This window comes from Ruditapes philippinarum, unplaced genomic scaffold (assembly GCF_026571515.1).
Source record: "Ruditapes philippinarum isolate M1 unplaced genomic scaffold, ASM2657151v2 ctg3673_1_1_1_1, whole genome shotgun sequence".
NCBI classification, from domain to species: domain Eukaryota; kingdom Metazoa; phylum Mollusca; class Bivalvia; order Venerida; family Veneridae; genus Ruditapes; species Ruditapes philippinarum.
This window is the reverse complement of record NW_026866305.1, coordinates 62,875-82,006: the sequence shown is the minus strand read 5'-3', so window position 1 is coordinate 82,006 and position 19,132 is coordinate 62,875. Positions and strand designations below refer to the sequence as shown.

The 19,132-nt window shown below is 33.3% G+C and overlaps 1 protein-coding gene across 1 annotated transcript; it reads left to right on the top strand.

Moving 5' to 3' along the window:
• Positions 1-2,571: 2,571 nt before the first annotated feature.
• Positions 2,572-15,458, top strand: LOC132732070 (uncharacterized). Its single transcript, XM_060718414.1, has 8 exons — positions 2,572-3,112; positions 6,543-6,674; positions 8,173-8,330; positions 9,031-9,283; positions 10,027-10,199; positions 11,511-11,763; positions 14,146-14,315; positions 15,153-15,458. The coding sequence occupies exons 1-8, from the start codon at positions 2,689-2,691 to the stop codon at positions 15,399-15,401; spliced, it is 1,812 nt and encodes a 603-aa protein (XP_060574397.1). The 5' UTR covers positions 2,572-2,688; the 3' UTR covers positions 15,402-15,458.
• Positions 15,459-19,132: the final 3,674 nt, after the last annotated feature.

The following is a 19,132-nucleotide window of genomic DNA, read 5'->3' as shown; positions in this document are numbered from 1 at the left end:
ACGAAAATAGTTCTTCTTTTATTAATGCGCGAGTTATCCTAGAGTCACGAAAAACTTTTGATTTGTTAATAATAATGTTTTGTATAATGTAGAATTATTTATTTCCTACTAATAATGTCTTGGAACTATGAGGTTACACCTTTATTGTAGTATAATTTGCTGTCCTACTTTTTCGACAGCGGTAAATCGTTTCAGCAGTAATTTGCATATTGCGCAATAATACTACGGGACTACAACGTTTTTATCAATAATATACGTTCATATTTTAACTTGGATAACTTAATTTGAAATTGAAAAGGCTAAATATGGAAGACATTAAGATATCCAGACAAAGTATGGGAGTTTTGAAGGATCAAATTCATGTACTATTTCTTGGGCTGTTAATTGGTTTAGGACACATTGCGCGAGTGTAGCCAACGAAATCCCATGTGTAGATGACTTAGCTCTGAACGCGCCTGAGGGCGCGTCCGTCGCAAAAATCCGACCAAACACTACAACTTTATACTACATGGCATGCAAATAAGATATGGTACATAAAATGTTATATATTCGCGCGGCTTTAGTTAGCATATCATTGATACATTAATCATTGTAATAGTAAATAATGTTAAAGTCTAAACTATTACCAGATTAATTTATGTTTCTACATATTTACGCAGTATCTAACTTGACAATGACTATCACTGCTACAATACTAGCAGTTAAGATAACCACTAGTCTACAATCACTTTCACTTCTGTTGCATTTATAGCATGTATTTCAACTTGTTTGTCTAACTCTGAAATCAATGTCACTGCTACAGTGTTAACAGCTAACATTTTCATATGTCTAACTCTACAATCACTGTATTTTAATGAAGATACAATAGCAGTGGAAGTGACTACTAAGACTACCTATTATTGTAACAGTTTCAACAGCTATCACTTCACCACGAATATCACCATTACTACTACTTCTATTACTATGATTGCTACAGTTATTAACAGCTATCATTACTATTATTAAAATACCATTAATACCACAGCAATCACTGTCATAGTATTCACAGCTTTAGATGCATCACAAATACAGCTACACATCATTACAGCTCACATTTTACTTATAAATGCTTTTCATTTAATCATTAAAATTAGCTGAACTTATAAGCACACAATTCAATTCACTAATTGACATTCAAAACGCTTTAAGATGTAATAGAACCAATTCTTAAATAAATGAAAATTTAAATGATCAAGCCTGGCCATAGTTCAGGCTGATATCAGTATATTTCTAACATTTAAATCTTCATCTCCCAAGTCTGTTAAAGTCAAGTCTTTATCATGAGATTTAAAACATTTAAAAACTACGAACATATATGTTTTCATTTCAATAAACTCAATGAAGTTTAACTACGAAACAGTTTTAAAGTTAAATAGAAAACAAACTGTAATATCTAGCATTTAACGTAGGCAAGATAACAGAATGTTTCATACAGACACAGTTAAACTAGCGGATACACGGTCACACACCCTAATCCTCCCACCCTTATGGAGCTCTGCAGAATTGAGGCTGAGGATCACAGGGACCAGATAGAAATGACAAGATATGAGCTGTAAAATACATTTACAGTTCAATTTTCGACATAACGTCGGCAAAATATTCCCTCTGGACACATCTATACCAGCGGACACACGGTCAGTTCCCTAACCATCCCGCCATAATTATGGGGTTCTGCGCATAAGCTTTACTGTAACATCTCTGGCCAGCCGGTTTCACCGGAACCCAATTCCGGCTAGCCGGAGCAATCGGAACATCCGGACTAGGCAAAAATTGTTCCGACACCTCCGGCTGACTGGTTAAATTTACAGCATATATGTTGCAAAGTACATTATGTTGTGTTATTATCTACTAAAAATAATGAACACTGATTTTATGAACATGCAATTTATGCTTTTAATATGTTTGTCAATAGGCAAACATTTTTTTCACGTAGACATTTCTAGTATAGTACTTAACACACACAAAAATTAAAGTGATAAAGTGAAATCATCATATAATCAGTATTAATTTTATCAAGAGTAATAATCATAAAGCATACTTTTAAGCTTAAAATAAATTACTACCATTTTTGTCACTTAGACCGTCACATTTTAGTGAAAAAAAAACAGGTTCTAAGTGGGTCGCATTTTTTAAAATATATATGAAAATTAATGTGTTGTGATAAAGATTGTTACACAAAATATGAGCATACCGATTTTGAACACATTTATGTAATATAATTAAAGTAATAACCTGAGAAATGTCACTAAGACCTCTTTCGCTTCCAACACTCGGCTTGTGAAGCATCATTTTTTTAAAGATATAATTTGTTAATAGACATATTTATAGCAAACCGAAACGTTGTAACTATTGTATTTATTAAAAGAAAAGAAAAGAAAAAAAACGATGACAAAAACAAATGTCTCGTCATTAATTTAGACAGCTTTAGTTAACTGATGCGTAGACAAAAGTGTCCTATCGGGCGTACTGCTTGTCTTCATAAATTTATTCATAATATAAGAACATTATACTGTAAGGATGTTTTCGTTCTGATCTGATGATATGTTTATTTCTACTTTTCCATGAAAAATGACATGGTTAAATTGATGCGCACTGCTTATAAAAACAGTGTAACACCGTCATAATCATTCGCGTTCTTCATTTACAACGATGTCCACTGTTGCTGTTTTAAATAAAAATTGTTATGCGTTACAAAATGAAAATATATATAATTCATTGCATCGCAAAAAATCAGCTTCAAACCCGGTTTCTAAAAGCTGGTGGGAAATTCATCGCAGGCCTATATTTATAAGCCTGATATTCACTTTGGTTGTTGGACTTATCTTGATATTTGCGATTGCTGCTTGCAGTCTTTCTATTGGATTTTTCATAAATAAAAGCCCATGCGAAAAACATGTTAAACAAAATGGTTTTCCGTATCTTCTTTCAACGAAAATCAATGGGAGTGGAACGACAACAAATCGTGATTCTCAAAATAAAACCATGGCAGCTGAAAAAACTACTCGGACAATTCTCATTACTCACTGGACCAATGTATCTGGAAGTAAAATGGAACAGAAACATCAAATCAAAGGTACATTTTTTTAAATATTTATAGAAAATGTACATTTAAGAAAACTGATTTTTTTTAGCTAAAATGAAAATGTATTAGCGTTAAGATTGATATAAATCCTTGACAGGAACAAACAATCGAATTTCTAACTTTTAAATAATAAAGTCATGTAGGCAATTCCTAAAAGATTCAGAGAAACTGTATACCAACAGAAAGACCTAGTGTTCGGTCATTTCTTATACATAACGCCTACTTGGCATTTTATGTATTGTCCAGGTCAAGCAAATATAACTGGCAAGACGAACTTGTTTGGTATGAGATAAAACACAACACTTAGGTTGAATGAAATAGGGCATTTATTAAATGCCATAAATGACAAATGTTACATAATAACAAACATGACAAATGTAACATAATAACAAACATGGCATGTACATATTTGTATCGAAATAACCAAACTGGGAGGTAAAAACCGCCAGATTACAATTGTTCTTTCTAAATTCCCGAGTGTTGAATGACCAAACAGGTGAAATTTAATAACGAATGTAGAAATGTTCATTTGATAATAAATTGTATTCTGTTACGATATCCTGCCCGTGTTGCCGTGAAATGAATTGCCATTTTCGTCACGAAATTGAATATGAAACCGGGGACACCGTCCCTAAAATTCGCTTCCAGCAGATTAATAAGATAACTGTTCATAGTAATACGTAATTAGTTCACTTTGAATAAAGCTTATGACTTGAAAAATAGATAAATTTTAGTAATACAGAAAGGCGAGAATTATTCCTCGCCAAAATTATTTCTTTGTGATAGATTTAATGTAATTATTGGTTAATTAACATTACATGATTTAAGTTTTGATATTGATTGGCTAAGACGTACTTGGCTAAAACCTGACCCGTAATGGCTAAAAGCTGACCCGTAATATTTTGTACAGTAATCAGAATAGGGACAGACCAATGACATAAATTATTTTTTGTGGGCATAAAATCTTATAAGTATTTCACAATTTCCACCGCATATAAAGGACAAAGAGAACATGGTTTACGGATTTTGAAAACGGAATCAATATCCATGCAATCGGAACACCTCGGCGACTTCAAGAATACTTGACGTAGATTGCCGAGTTGTTACGATTGAGTATACATCAACACATACCTATGGACCTTTCCGGTTTTTCGTAGCGGAACATTTAGGCATACCTTTTCCATTCATTGCTAGGCCAACTGCTCACAGTTTCACATACATGACCATGTGTTCTTTTGTGCAAACCAGGTCAACCAGTGACTATGTATTATCTCAGTGTAGCAAATGGATAACAAGTTGGCCAATTAACATTAAATTGTAAACACTGGAAAGGTCCATAAATGATTGATAAACGTAGCTTAATTATAACAATAACAAAATCGTGAACTTTTAACGATGACAGCAACTTTGGTTTGTAAAAGAGACAATACACTTTATTTAGAGAGCTTTTTTAATATTTCTATTTCTTTATAATCGAGCTTCCCGTTCTTTTTCTTTATTTGGTATTTTCATTGTATAAATAATTCTTAAGGTAATAAAATGCATGTAAAGTCATTATTTTATAGAATACAGAGTACTTTTGCTAAAAGTTTAGCACGATTAACGCACTTACTATTCACTACAGGTTTTTATAAAACATAATTTATGTGAAGAATGAAAATTGTCCGGAAGTATTCATTTATAATTTGCATAATTCTAAAACATTATCAAAACATATTAATGATAAAAATATTAGGTTCGCCGTTAACCTGCCCTTAGATAAAACATTTATGGATATTCTAAAGCATTTCGATGGACGATGGTTTGCATTAATCTCTACCGTTTCTTAAGCAGTCTCGATCAAACCCAGTCTGTAACATTTTCAATTCTACGACATTATTATTGTGGTAATGGTATTCTAAGTTCTTTCTTTTCGACCGTTTATGGATTTATGCTATATACTTCATCACCTCTGATACCCTTTCCAAATTCTATTGCATTTAGTTCCGCCCATTTAGTTCGTTTAGGTCGCTTGGGGACTATACGCCGCTTTTTGGAATGGCACAAACGTGCGGCATTGAAGGTTTCATAATTACTGCCATATGAACACACAGGCGGGTGTTTCTAAATTCAAAATAAAACCATTTTCATGATTAAGTGTTTAATTTTGTTTAAACCGGTACTAGGGGCGTAGACGATTGCTTGCATTTTCATGTAGCATACATTAATAAACTCAATCATACCGAGCCTGCAATATTTTCAAGTTAACCGATTTTGGGCGTTCTTTAGGGTTTCTGTTTTCGTTCTATTTTATTATTAGATGGTTCCAGAATTTCTTCTTTTGAATGTTGTATTATAACCCATACGATATATTACTTTTATGTAATTTTATCTTTTATAGCTTGTCGTGATATGTAGACTTCTTAAGCCATGGCCTAAAGATTATACAACTTTTTTTTTCTGAGTCTTGTCTCAAATCCCAGGATTTTCATTGGTCCGTGTACATTCAATGAGAGTTTCTGACCAATCAAATGCCTGAGATCTGAGTTTGAGCTTACAGAATTTCTTTATAACCTCGGACCCAGGTCCTCTTTCAAGGGCTCAAACATTCCTTTACTTAGGGTCCATATGTAGCTTTTCGTGGAATGACACGGACGTGACAGATTGGAAGTTTTATGATCTCCTGCTTATAAACACATCTGCAAAAGTTTCAAAATTCAAATTTTTACCATAATATTATGTTGAAATGTTAAATTAAGCTTAAGCCGGTTCCAAGAAGCGTTTAAGATTCACAACCGCATGCACAAGCTGAAGAATTTATAAATCATATATGATTTATTTTACAACTTATGATACATTACCAATGCCCTTTCACCATTTCAACAACGTGATGTTCAAATAGAAGTCATTATTGGATTTAATCTTATCAATTCGTCTCCGCTTCATTTTTAGCTAGAGTGCGAAAATCCATATTAAATATATATCGTACTCCATATACCCTCGTTTGCAATTTTATGGTCAAAATATCTATACCAAATAAATATTGCACCCTATAAAGGCTTGTTTTTATTTTCATATTTCAAAATATCTTTATCAAATGCATATCGTTATCCTCTCTAAAAAAATCATATCTTTATTGATCTTTAGGTTCTGTCAAATTGACAAAAAAATGTTATGTGAAGTAAAGAATTTATTATACATTGTTTAGTACAATATTGATATTTTTGGACTCTTTCACAGCTACAGCAGCTTATATCAGACACGGCTAGTGCCTCGTTCGTCCAATATGGTTTGAGAGCTGTGTAATCGTCCAATAAGATTCAGTATTATTGAATTCAGCAATGTTAAAAAAAAATTAATACCCTAACATTTTGCTCGTTTCAATTTTACCTTTTACATATATATAATGTTTTGTTGTGAAGATTTATTCGTATATTTTCAGGTCACACAGGTCAGATTAATGGATTACAATTTTATCGGATAAATAAACATGTGTATCGTACAAAACGGAAAAGATCGTCTTTTCCATCACCATTTTTACCTCAACTCAGATCACATCGTGTGAAAAGATCCGGTATGTCTCTTTTATATAAGACCAGTAATTTGCATTGAAATACTTGAACTTCGGGTAAATTGAAATCATATTTCATGTTATATATGATCAAAATATAAGTCACTATTTTATAAATCTACTGATAAACATTGAATATTTTACTTTATCAAATATTTGAGTGCAAAGTTGCTTTTCCATGTAAAGCCGAGGATACAAATGAAAGGAAAACGTCTTTAGACTACACCACTTACTGAAATTTCAAATAAATTATATATCAGTATAATTTGGATATAGAAATAATGAAAAAGTTACTTTACACTTATCGTTACGAAGTGAAAAGATATTTGAATCGTTAGTAGCTTGCGAAATGATGCCTGACCCGTCTGCCTGCTTCTCGTGTATGGTGTCTCTACCTGTGTACTCTTCCAAATATATTCCCGTATTATACAATACAAAATGGGTATACTTAAAGGCTACCTGTACAGACAAGTTATATCGTTTTTGTCAAGCTTACTGACATCCTCATCAGTAATCTGATTTATGAATACCGTTATGGTCGTTCTTAAAAACATCCTGATCATCTTTTTTTAAGTTCTCAAGATCATAATGATCGTTTTTCCCTCATGTACAGACTCAATCAAACCGAGTCTGCAATTTCACGTAATTTTGTTGTGATTAATGCTTCAGAGGGATCACTTTGTTTCCAAATTTTATACCGCACAACAACAGGTGTCAAATGCTGTGTGGCAGTTTTAAAAAGTTGCCCCGTACTTCACTTCAGTGTTGTTATACTTTTCTACTTTTCTGGTCCTTCGGGATCATTGATGTCAGCACTATTAAGTGTTGAGAATTGGGTACCGCTCAAGCCGGTGCTAGGGGGCGTAACGGGTGTTGCATTCATTCATTATCCCTTATGTACAGACTCAATCAAACTGAGTCTGCAATTGTCACGTAATTTTGTTATGAGTAATGCTTCCGAGGGATCACTTTCCAGATTTTTACATCCAGACCAGTTAGTAAGTAGTCTTGAATATCATTGTCTTTGTTATCGGCAGCAACTGTGATAACATAATCTTTGTATTTAGAATTTTACCGAAATATCTGCTTAAAGAGGTTGCATGTCATAGGGAGTATGTTAAAAACACATATATGTGTCTGCTTGTATGATAAGCTAAAGGTACAAAAGCTGACTATGATGCCGCTGACGAGCCTCACAAGATAGTCATCTTGAATATAAAATATAGTAGTAATGACATTGATAATGACAATATCGACTTTGTATATTTTAAATGTCCTGGAAAGGGCAAATATATTGCACAAAAATGATTGATGATTGATGGTGACTGTTTTAACGATGCCAATGGTCATGCTACAGTTTCAGCCATAATGATATTACTACTGGTGCTGTATATTTTGGGGTTTTATGTCGTGCCGACACAGAAAATGTTATTTTGCATGTTTCTCATTTAATTGAAAATGATGATAGTGATGATTGTAAACATCTTTTAACTACTTTCAGCAAATCTTGAAGGAAGGGTGTTCAAGATTCACACAAAAGACAATTACCAGTGTTTGTATTTTGACGGAGCAACTGCTAAATCCTTTAAATGGATTCAGAACGGCAATTTTGTAAAGTTTACTTTTGAGAAACAAATAGACGGATCATACAAAATAAAGGTACAGCACATAATTCATTTATATATATTTCATCAGTTTCTCTTAATTTTTGAGATGGTAAAATTATTTGAAATATTTTGTTTGTATCGTTTGATATCGGAAGTATAGTTTTTGTCTGATACAAAAGATTAAAGTAACGCTTTGCATAAAGCGGACACGGAGTTCCATAAAGTATTTTGTTTTCTTTATTTAGTTCAGGTTAGACAAATGATTTTAAAATAATTGGCTTCGTTATAAAAGTAGGCACAGACAAAAGAATAAACACATAAGAAATGAGAACAAAGATTAACAAGGCAAGGCGACGTTCACAAATCGCAGCCCTGACATAATCCGAAGGACACCACACCTTAAATTGGAGGGACCCCGATGATTGGAAAGGAATGGAAACAAATCGCTTTTTATAATATTTTGGAATAAATGAATTTAAAAAGCTGTATGAAAAGCATAAAAACAAGGCTTCATAGAATAGTTTTCAATGTGGAAGTTAATTTTTTGTCCCATACTGAAAAATGTTTAAACGTTACATTTATTGAAGATTCGTGGAGGCTCTTTCAAAAGTCATGAATGATAACGTAGTAGTAATCGATGCTGATTATTATTTTCATTTAAAAATTGTGGGTGATTGGAACGATTAACAAGATCGGATTGGCAGTGAAAATGCTATATTATGATACATCACTTTCTTTTGTGTAATTTTTAGTCATTTGGGAGGCCGAGATACATGTATGACGGATATAACGTGTCTGGTGCAAAAGAGATATATCTAAATGGTTACAACCAAACAGACGACGATCATATGCGTTACTACATAACCATGGAAACGCAAGGCTACTTCAGAATAAAAACAAAAGCAACAAATCGGTACGTTCGGCTTGATCCGGACGAATACGTCTCATCAAGGTTCAATATAGCAGACGACAGGTCGTTGTTTCAGTTCATAGAAGTGGATAGAGGTACACTTTTAACTGATAAGCATATCAGATGAAGAACAAAGGCCCCCATGTATTCATGTACATGTAAGAATCAGTGATTGATATCTCTTCAAGGATCAATCTCTGTACTTTATCATTATCATCAAAGTTATCATCATTATTTATCACGATTTTCGTCATTATAGTCTTCATTCTTTAAAATTAAATCATAATTGTCGCCGTGTCTCCACCGACATTATCATTAATTTCTTAGATGTCGTTTACATCGTTATCATTTATAAATTAGAAGATGCTGAAATGGTTACCAGATTTTTGGCGACATACTCATTTTTATCTGCGATATGATAATCTTTGACGGCAACAAAATAATATTTGTAAAGAATGAGGATATTGTGAAATATCGTATATCGCCAGATTCATCGGAAATATGTATATAAAATGTTGCATATCAAGGAATGTATGTATGTGAAATAATGACTGCAGTTTAAAAAAGTTGACTTCTTAAATGGTCAAAGCAAATAGCTTATGATGTTGACGGCGATAGAAGTGCTGACTATAATACCGAAGTTCTTGATGCAACTTAACGATCATATAATAGTATTTATTATAACATTGTATAACAACAACAACAACAAAAATTACAATTATAATGAGGAGAAACAATTTTGATATAAATATTCATGAATACGTTTACTTTTTTATTTACCTGATTAAACAAAGAAAGGGATGATAATTATAAGCTCTATTGATAATTTGTCTTTCAGTAAATCTTCAGGGAAAAGTGTTCCAGATATTCGAACTGAAAGCTGGTGAATGGTGGTATTACGACGGGAATAATTCAGATCTAAAAGCTGTAAGGCAGTTTACGTCGCAACCAAGGAGTGATTTTCTTAAGTTTACTTTTGAAAAACAAATGGACGGATCATACAAAATAAAGGTGTGATGTATATTTTTGTATTTACAAGTATGATTTTCTGTTAAAGAGACGGTTTTACGGAATGAAATCCTATATTATAAGCGGACGCTTTATTTTATTTCATTTCAAATTTTACACTTTTTTACTTCGTTAAAACACTCTATCTTTTCATAAGGACTGGCCACAAAATGCTCATCGTTGATCAACTTTCAAGTTTTTAGAAGAACTGATCCATACACAAATCGCAGACGGTTTACTGCGCGTATACATAAAGTTTGTTATTGCGTTTTTGTTCTTTATGGCGTAGTTCTCGATCATGGAAGCAGTTTACTCGAATGATTTTTATTGCGCAGCATTATCGTAGACTATGAACGTCTGGCGACATTTTATTTGCCCACGCCTTTTTTCTTGCGCTCCGTCGAAAACAGTCAAAGATGTCTGTGTTTTTCTTATGTACTTGTAGTCATATCAGTTTGCGTTATTATAAATTTGTTAACCAACTTCTGACTAGATATACGGGAAAATATAATATTGCCTACGTAACATCCCAGTTACACAGAGCCATCGGTGATTGATCGGTAGTTATTTTAGCCAACTTATGGAGTGAACCGATGACAACGTATTTAACACCGATATCACCTATTGGTCACCTGTTTACCACCTATCAACTGCTATTGGGGAAAGATAAGTTTCATCTGTGAAAATTACCGATTGGGATTTTTAAACATGTTTAAAATTCTCGATCGGTGAAAATATTTTTCAAATAACCGACAGCAACCTATATCACGAGATATGCAAGCTCTTAATCACCGATATCGCCGATCGGACAAAGATAACCAAATATGAATCACCGGCCATATCTGACGGAAAGTGTTTTACACTGATGACTAGCTATCAGACACCGGTTAATCAGCGTTAACACCGATTTAGCTTCGATTTACAAACGATGAAACCGATCGTATTTCAGCATTTTCATCACTGACCAAACCCGATTTCAGTTTGCTTTCTGTCACCGATGGCCGTTTACACAGAAAACCAGAAATACAATCACGCATGACAACCGATCATAACAGCGAGTATTTTAAAAATTAAATGACCGATTGGGGAGCGACCGTCTATGTAACTGGCCCTAATGTAATTATCGGCTTGCGCCTTGGGTCAAATTGTATCTCATTCAAATGATTTTTCCCATATATCCCGTCAGCAACTTATATAATTATATATAGTAAATAGAAGAATCAGAAAATGTTAAAATGTTAGTAGAAGCAGCAGTGTGAAAGGCGTTTTATGATATATCATTTTCTTACGTACCGTTCATATCTTACATTTCAGTCGTTTGCTGTACCAAGATATATTTACGATGGGTATAACGTGTCTGGTGCACGTGGAGTATATCTAAATGGTAATGACCAAACGGATGACGATCATATGCGATACTATATAACCATGGAAACACCGAAATCCTACAGAATAAAAACAAAAGCAACAAATCGTTACGTTCGGCTGGACGCGATCGGATATGTATCATCCAGATTGAATAGAGCAGACGCAAGATCTCTATTTAGATTTGCTGAGATGCATACAGGTAAAATCTCAACTGATAAGCCTCTAGAAGATAGTCTCAAAATTGATTCTTTGGAGGTTTTACTGGTGGCATGGTTTAATCTGTACTAATCATTGTCTGGATGAGTTCGATGGATCAGGTGAGCGATCTAGAGCCATTTTGGCACTCTTGTTTAAGATTTCAACAATGCTTCATTATAATGGCTTTTGTTTACCGATTGCAGTTTGCGTCTGTGTCACTGGGTAAATAAATATGTAGCCAGTTCGGGCCTCTGACATGGGACCACCAAATATATATTTCTCAACACTACCGACAGATCAACTTTTCATTATTTCCCCTTTTATATTGCAATTTCTCTTCAATTTCCGATGGATACAGAAAAGTGCCTGACCTGGACTCGATCCCATTCCCTAGCTCTACCGACAAAACTTCCCGGCCGCCCGATTAAAATTAACAGTTTTATAGTGTCACATTTACAACGACTGACTTGTTCAGTCCAGTAGCATTCAATTTTCATGAGTAATATTAAATTTATACAATTCCTTGTTCAACACAAATCACGTTGTTATAAGACATGTATACTGAAGTCTCTATTCTTTTCGTTTGATATTTTATTCACTTTAGATAAAAATGCTTTTACTGCTGTCTACTACAGGACCGTATAAAATTGTTATAAAGACTAACTTGAAGACACTCTAAATCAGGACTTTATTAACTTCTGAATAGGAAAAGGGTAGTCTTGTTGGGACATGACAACTTCTAATTGAAGACACAGACTGCTTCAGAAACGAATAAATTTTTACTTCTTTCTAGAGGGCAAAAAGGAGTAATGAGCCGCGCCATGACAAAACCAACATTATGGGTTTGCGACCAGCATGGATCCAGACCAGCCTGCGCATCCGCGCAATCTGACCAGGATCCATGCTGTTCGCTTACTAACCCTACAACAGTAAAGAAACTGATAGCGAACAACATGGATCCTGATCAGACTGCGCAAACCCTTAATGTTGGTTTTGTCATGGCGCGGCTCAGTTATATATCGTTTCAACAATGATGTAAGAGGATATAAGATATTTGTTATCTGAAGAATGTAGCGCTAAATGTATTATTTGTCATTAAAGTCGAAAATGGAAACAAAATAGTGTTTTTTACTTTGATAGAAAAATACTAAATCCCTGTAACAGTACCAATTGTCAAATAGCGAAAGAAGAAAAAAAAAATTGGTTCCGGTAATTGGCTCATAAGCTACATTTTGAAACTATAAAGTATACCAAAATTAAAAAGCTTAAAATAAATGAATATAGAATGAAAAAGATGTCTAGATTTTAATGGGCTTTCAAGTGAACGGAAAAGCTGAAAGTCATGTTATAAATTCGTTTCTAGATGTTATCCATCCCGATAAATCAAGCTCCCATTTTAGTAATTGATGCCTGATGGTTTTTGTATTTTCATATTTTTACAACATCCAACTGAAAAAAACACAAAAATGCATCATACCCTGCCTTAAATTAACAGTGGGTCAAACGTTAACAGAACCACTTTAGATGAGTATTATCTTTACTGCTATTAGAAGTTATTAATATCTTGACAGTATCGTCTACATTCTATCAGTTTCTAAAATGTCGTCTTTATTATTTTCATTATCCTCTGCGACATACGAGTTCACAAGCGTATAAATACATTTTGTTTTCCATAAGAAAAACGTATGTACATAAAAACTGCAAGTCAACGGTTGTAGGTGTGTAAAGAAAGAAACAAACATTTGAATGTACCCTTTTATAAGTAATGGAGCAATGATAATGATGACGGGAAAGAGTGCTGACCATGATGTAAATGTACACAAAAGTATGTTTTCTTGATGATGATGATGATGATGATGGATGTACTGTTCTTGGACAGCAATAATACTACAAAATAGTTCTTTTGGTCGTGTTGGCTGTTGTTATGGCGGTGATGATCGTGGTAGGAATGATGATGATGGTGATGATGATGATTATGATGATGATGATAATGATGATGATGATGATGATGATGATGATGATGATGATGATGATGATGATGATTATGATGATGATGATGATGATGATAGTCATATTATATATGCAACTGCCCTTCTTGCTACTATGTTTCTGCTTCTGCTGCCTTTTTAGTTAACAGTGATGCTTAAAAGTGATGTTATAATAATACTTCAGTTGTCTTTATCTTTAACTACAAGCATGATAATGATGATAATGATAACAAGTAGGACGACGAGAAAGTCGATGGTGGTGGTAGTGATGAGGATGCTGATAATGATGATGATTGTAATAAAAATGATAACAATAATTGTTATAAAACGAAGGAAAACAGTATAATAATATCGGCATACCTATCTAAAATTACATCTCAAACTCTTATTTTCAGTAAATATTGAAGGAAAAGTGTTCAAGATACAGGCAAAAGAAAACAATCAATTTTGGCATTTCGACGGAGGTAACGAAGTCCTTAAAGTTGTTTCGTCATTGGTTCAACCAAATGATGATTATGTTAAATTTACTTTTGAGAAGCAAACTGACGATTCATATAAAATAAAGGTGAGGCGCTTGATTTTTTTTATACAATTCATTATTTCTTTTTTCAGGAATTAAGAAACAGCAAAACTAGAAAAAAAACGTCTGATTTGTGGCGTCATATCGAAAGTACTACTCGTATTTGGTAATTAAGATTTAACTAAGTTGTATGTTAAGATTTCATCATTGGTATCAATCGTAATTCACACCGCCGATCCGATTCAGTTAAGTGATTAGAAAATTCAAAGAAGTCGTCATGCTTATTGGACAAAAGTGGTTGGAGTGGCTTTGTTTGATCGCAACCGGCTGCTCTACCCTCCTTCACGACAAAATTACAATCGATCGAGTGTGTTTCTTCAACAATAATAAGAAGAGATCGGTTTGTGTTGTCGAGTAATGGTCGAGTTATAAGAAAACAATCATACAGAACTCATAGATGCTCTGAATTTCACACCTGATCATGTCCTCTATAAGTTGAGTAGGTTGAGCAAATACTTTGCAGGGATCATGTACTGGTCGTGAGCGATACATAATGACCAGGGAGGGATTAGACGTGTTATTATGTTTATGTTTAATTGTGCTCGAACATTGATTATGTAATGTCCAGAATGATCGAGTGTAGATCGAATAATTAGGTAAGATTGAATCGTAGAGGAGTCAAGGTAGCTCGTTCATGGTCCGTGTATGCTCTCTTGGCGATAGGATATCGCCGATTGGCGATTTCTAAACCTTTGTACAATGCTAATTATAGTTTTCAACTTGTCGACCTTGGTTTAGTCGGGAGATTGGGTTGATCAGATCGGCAGTTTCGTAATATGTGCATTGTGTTCTAACGTTTTATATATATTTTTCTTTTTTAAGTCGTTTGCCATGCCAAGATACATGTACGACGGGTATAACGTGTCAGGTGCACGTGGGATATATCTAAATGGTGACGACCAAACGGATGACGATCATATGCGATTCTTTGTAACCATGGAAACACAAGACTTCTACAGAATTCAAACAAAAGCAACGAATCGTTACGTTCGGCTTGACTCGGACAATTACGTATCATCAAGAGAAAATATAGCAGACGATAGATCGCTGTTTAAGCTCGTAGTGGTGTAAACAAAAATGAATTTTGACTAAAACAAGACAACTTGTGTTTATCAATTTCTTTTATCAAAGACACAATGACTTTGTGTCATAATTTCTAAAAAGCAGAATACTCTTTTCAAATTTAGTTGGTGTACAATAATGTTAAACATTATAAACTTGACTGATTAAGATAATCTATGTCATAATACGTAATATTATTTTACACTTTTGAACATTTAAAAGGAAACGTTCTCCCTCAAAAAAAAAAAGAAAAAAAAAATAACAAACAAACCAACAAAAAGTTCAAACTATCTACTACCGTGTTCACAAATGTAATTATTTGATAATTAAGGTATATAACAGGTATTATATACGTATATTTTTACGTTTATATGATTTTGTATTATTTTATTTAATTCCTTATAAAAAAACTATTATAATAATAAAATATTAAACAAACATGCTGGTTGCATTGTAAATAACTGTGATTTTTTTCTACTGGTCCAGGAACATAATCATGGAGGGCATACTAAAATGCATGACTATAATATACGAGGGTGCTTCAAAAAGTAATCTTAATTATGAATAGAACAGAACAGAGTTTATTTCATAACTTGTACACACATAGGTACATCGTTATAACAAGCATATTGAAATATAATTTTAGGTCACATACTTTACAACATAGGAAATGTGTTTCCATACTTAAATCAGACTAATTCTATTCAGGTATATATTGTCCGATTTGCACGAAAAGCGCGTGCAAATTGCTTTGTTTGAAATAATTTATATAAACGCATTCATATATCTGAGTTTTAAAGATGATGTAGTGTAAAAATAACAGAAATATGAGGCTTTGTTTACAGGCTTTAATAAAATGTTTCTGTTTCCTTTCAATGGGGCAATTCTTTTTTCTGAGTAAATGTTTGTAAGTTAAGGACATGATATATTGTCGTATGCCCTGATCAATCATCTTGAACGAGAAAAACAATTGACACGTGTGTAAATTCAAACGTGGTTGGGTTTTCAAGGTTATCTTTTAGTCGTGTCACTGACACTTAAAAATCAACAATACAATATCACATTACTTTCCTACGGAATTTGACGGAAATGGCCAAAGAAAATGCGATTGTTTACCAAAATGTTATGTTTGTATACCTTTAATGTAAACATTGTATATTTCACTGAAACATGTAAAATTTAAACATTCCGGAACTCATTAATTAATTGTTTGATGACGTCATATCACTGAAGTTCATTGTAGGTCATACAGCTAAAGTTCATTGTAACGAGGTTTTTCCTCTGTAAACAATGTTATACTTTAATTAATGATAAACAATAAACGTACATTATGAATGATTTCTGACGTTTATGACCACACATTTTCTGTGGCATGTCATTTTAAAAAGAGGATGTGTTGCTCATTATCACTTTTTATTTGAGAGACAAAAAATAACGCAATAGAGACATATTTTTTATTTTGTTTTGATTGGTTCTGTTTTTGCGGGTGTTTTTTATGGGTATTGTTTATGTTTTTTTAGTGGGGGTTGTTTTTTTTGTTTCACGTCTAAAATTGTGTTCATTTATTCTAAGCTCCGCTGTTTGAAATATGACATGACCTAACCTAAAAGAGCAAACAGTTTCAATTTTCATCGACTGATTATTCAAACAGTAGCACTGTGAGTTTGATTTTATACTACATAAAGATTTTAAATTTGTTTTCTTAAATCATTCAAATATAAGTAAAATCATCGGAGCTAATTTAAAACTTCCCTTCTTTGTCGTTTCTTTAAAAATGCAATAATCCCGAAAATGTCCTCAAATTGTCAAGGGAAATATAAACTACGGTGGCACCTATGTCCGCATGTCATTTCTATGGCAACATATATTATTTAAAAATCAAATGGAAGGGGCCTTAAAAAATCTATTACTGATTCACAATAATTCATATATTCCGTATATGTACATTTTTTAAATTGAAACTTCTTCTTTTTTTTTTGTTATTTTATTTAACAACATGCAACGTTTTTGAGCATTTTTTTAACCTTGTATTTTTGTCAAATAGCTATATATTTCGATCTTGTTTGTGGCTGGTGTAGCTTAGAGATTTTTTTATGTTTCCTTTTTATAGGAAGAGTGCTATATAATTTATGTCGAAAGATTATACTAATAACGTTGTTGTTTTCATATATTGATATATTGTTATTATTCTAAATTCTAAGTGGCTTCAACGCTGCGTCTCTCTACAGACGTAAAACTATATCCTTATTTTCAGTCAATATTTAAAAAGGATTTTTGTTTGATTGTGCTAAATCCTGATATTTGAACGGAAAACAAAATCCGGATGAGGACCACATGCGTTTCAATATAACCCATGGAAAAAACGGAGTATATGAGCCGCGTCACGACAAAACCAACATAATGGGTTTGCGACCAGCATGGATCCAGACCAGCCTGCGCATCCGCGCAGTCTGATCAGGATCCATGCTGTTCGCTATCAGTTTCTCTACTTGTAATAGGGTTTGTAAGCGACCAGCATGGATCCTAATCAGCCTGTGCGGATGCGAAGGCTGGTCTGGATCCATGCTGGTCGCCAACCCATTATGTTGGTTTTGTCGTTACGCCGCCCATTATGTAGAATTCGGACCATGTTTGCTGATGGACGACGATCTTCACGTGCCATTAACAAAGAATGCCAAGGATAGCAATTCTCTATTTCATTAGAGAAAGTACGCTTACATGTAAAATGCAAATAATGTATTTATGTAAATTCATAAGTGTGTATTAAGAAAAAGTAGAATAACATGAAGTAAACAACTAAACATGCCGTTAGCAAACGAAGAACATTTCTACTTCAGACCGATAGTGACATTTCAACTTTACAATATCACGACTTCAACTCCACAAAAATCATGATTTTAATCTCACCAATTCACGATGCCAGTCTCACGAGTTCGTATATTCACAATTTAAATTTCATAAGCTCACGATTTCAACTTCTTAAATTCAAGATTTCACCTTCATGCGATCTAAGCTTGAAGCTCATGTATCCATGATTAAGACTTTGTAATTTCATTAAAATCAAAATTGGCTACATGGCTATTTTATAATGTTGTGTCACTTATGTAAATATTGTTGGCCGAGTTCAGGCAAATAGAATGTGTTTTAAAGATCCTGTTACTTAATTTTTTATGGTTTTATATCATAAATGTAATGCTCAAATGAAGATTTATCATTACTGTAAGGTCCAAAAAGCATTATTTGTAAAGATATTACCGAATTTACATTTCATGTTAATAAAGAGAGGTAATTAGAAATTCATTTTCTATAAAGTCTAAGTCAAGTTTTTAAATAAGATTTGAATGCATATATTTTTTATGATAACATAAAAAATTTTATGATTACATAAAATGCGGACACATAATTGCAATACATTTTCTTCGATGTATGAACATTCTTTTAGAAACATAATTATATACATATATAACATTTTACTTCAGTAGCAACCTTAATTACAACATACAGGATCTTTAAGATAGAGCAACGGAATCCCTAAAGAACGCTCAAATCAACAAAATTGAAAATGTTGCAGGTTTGGTTTTTTTGAGCCTATACATGAACGGTACCGGTAGGTGCAAGCTGACGTCCACTCTTCCTATCACCGGGTTAAGCAGAATTTCAAAATTAAACACGAAAATTTGAATAAAGTAACATCTGCGGCGGTAATCATGGAACCTTCTATGTGACACGTTCGTGCCGTT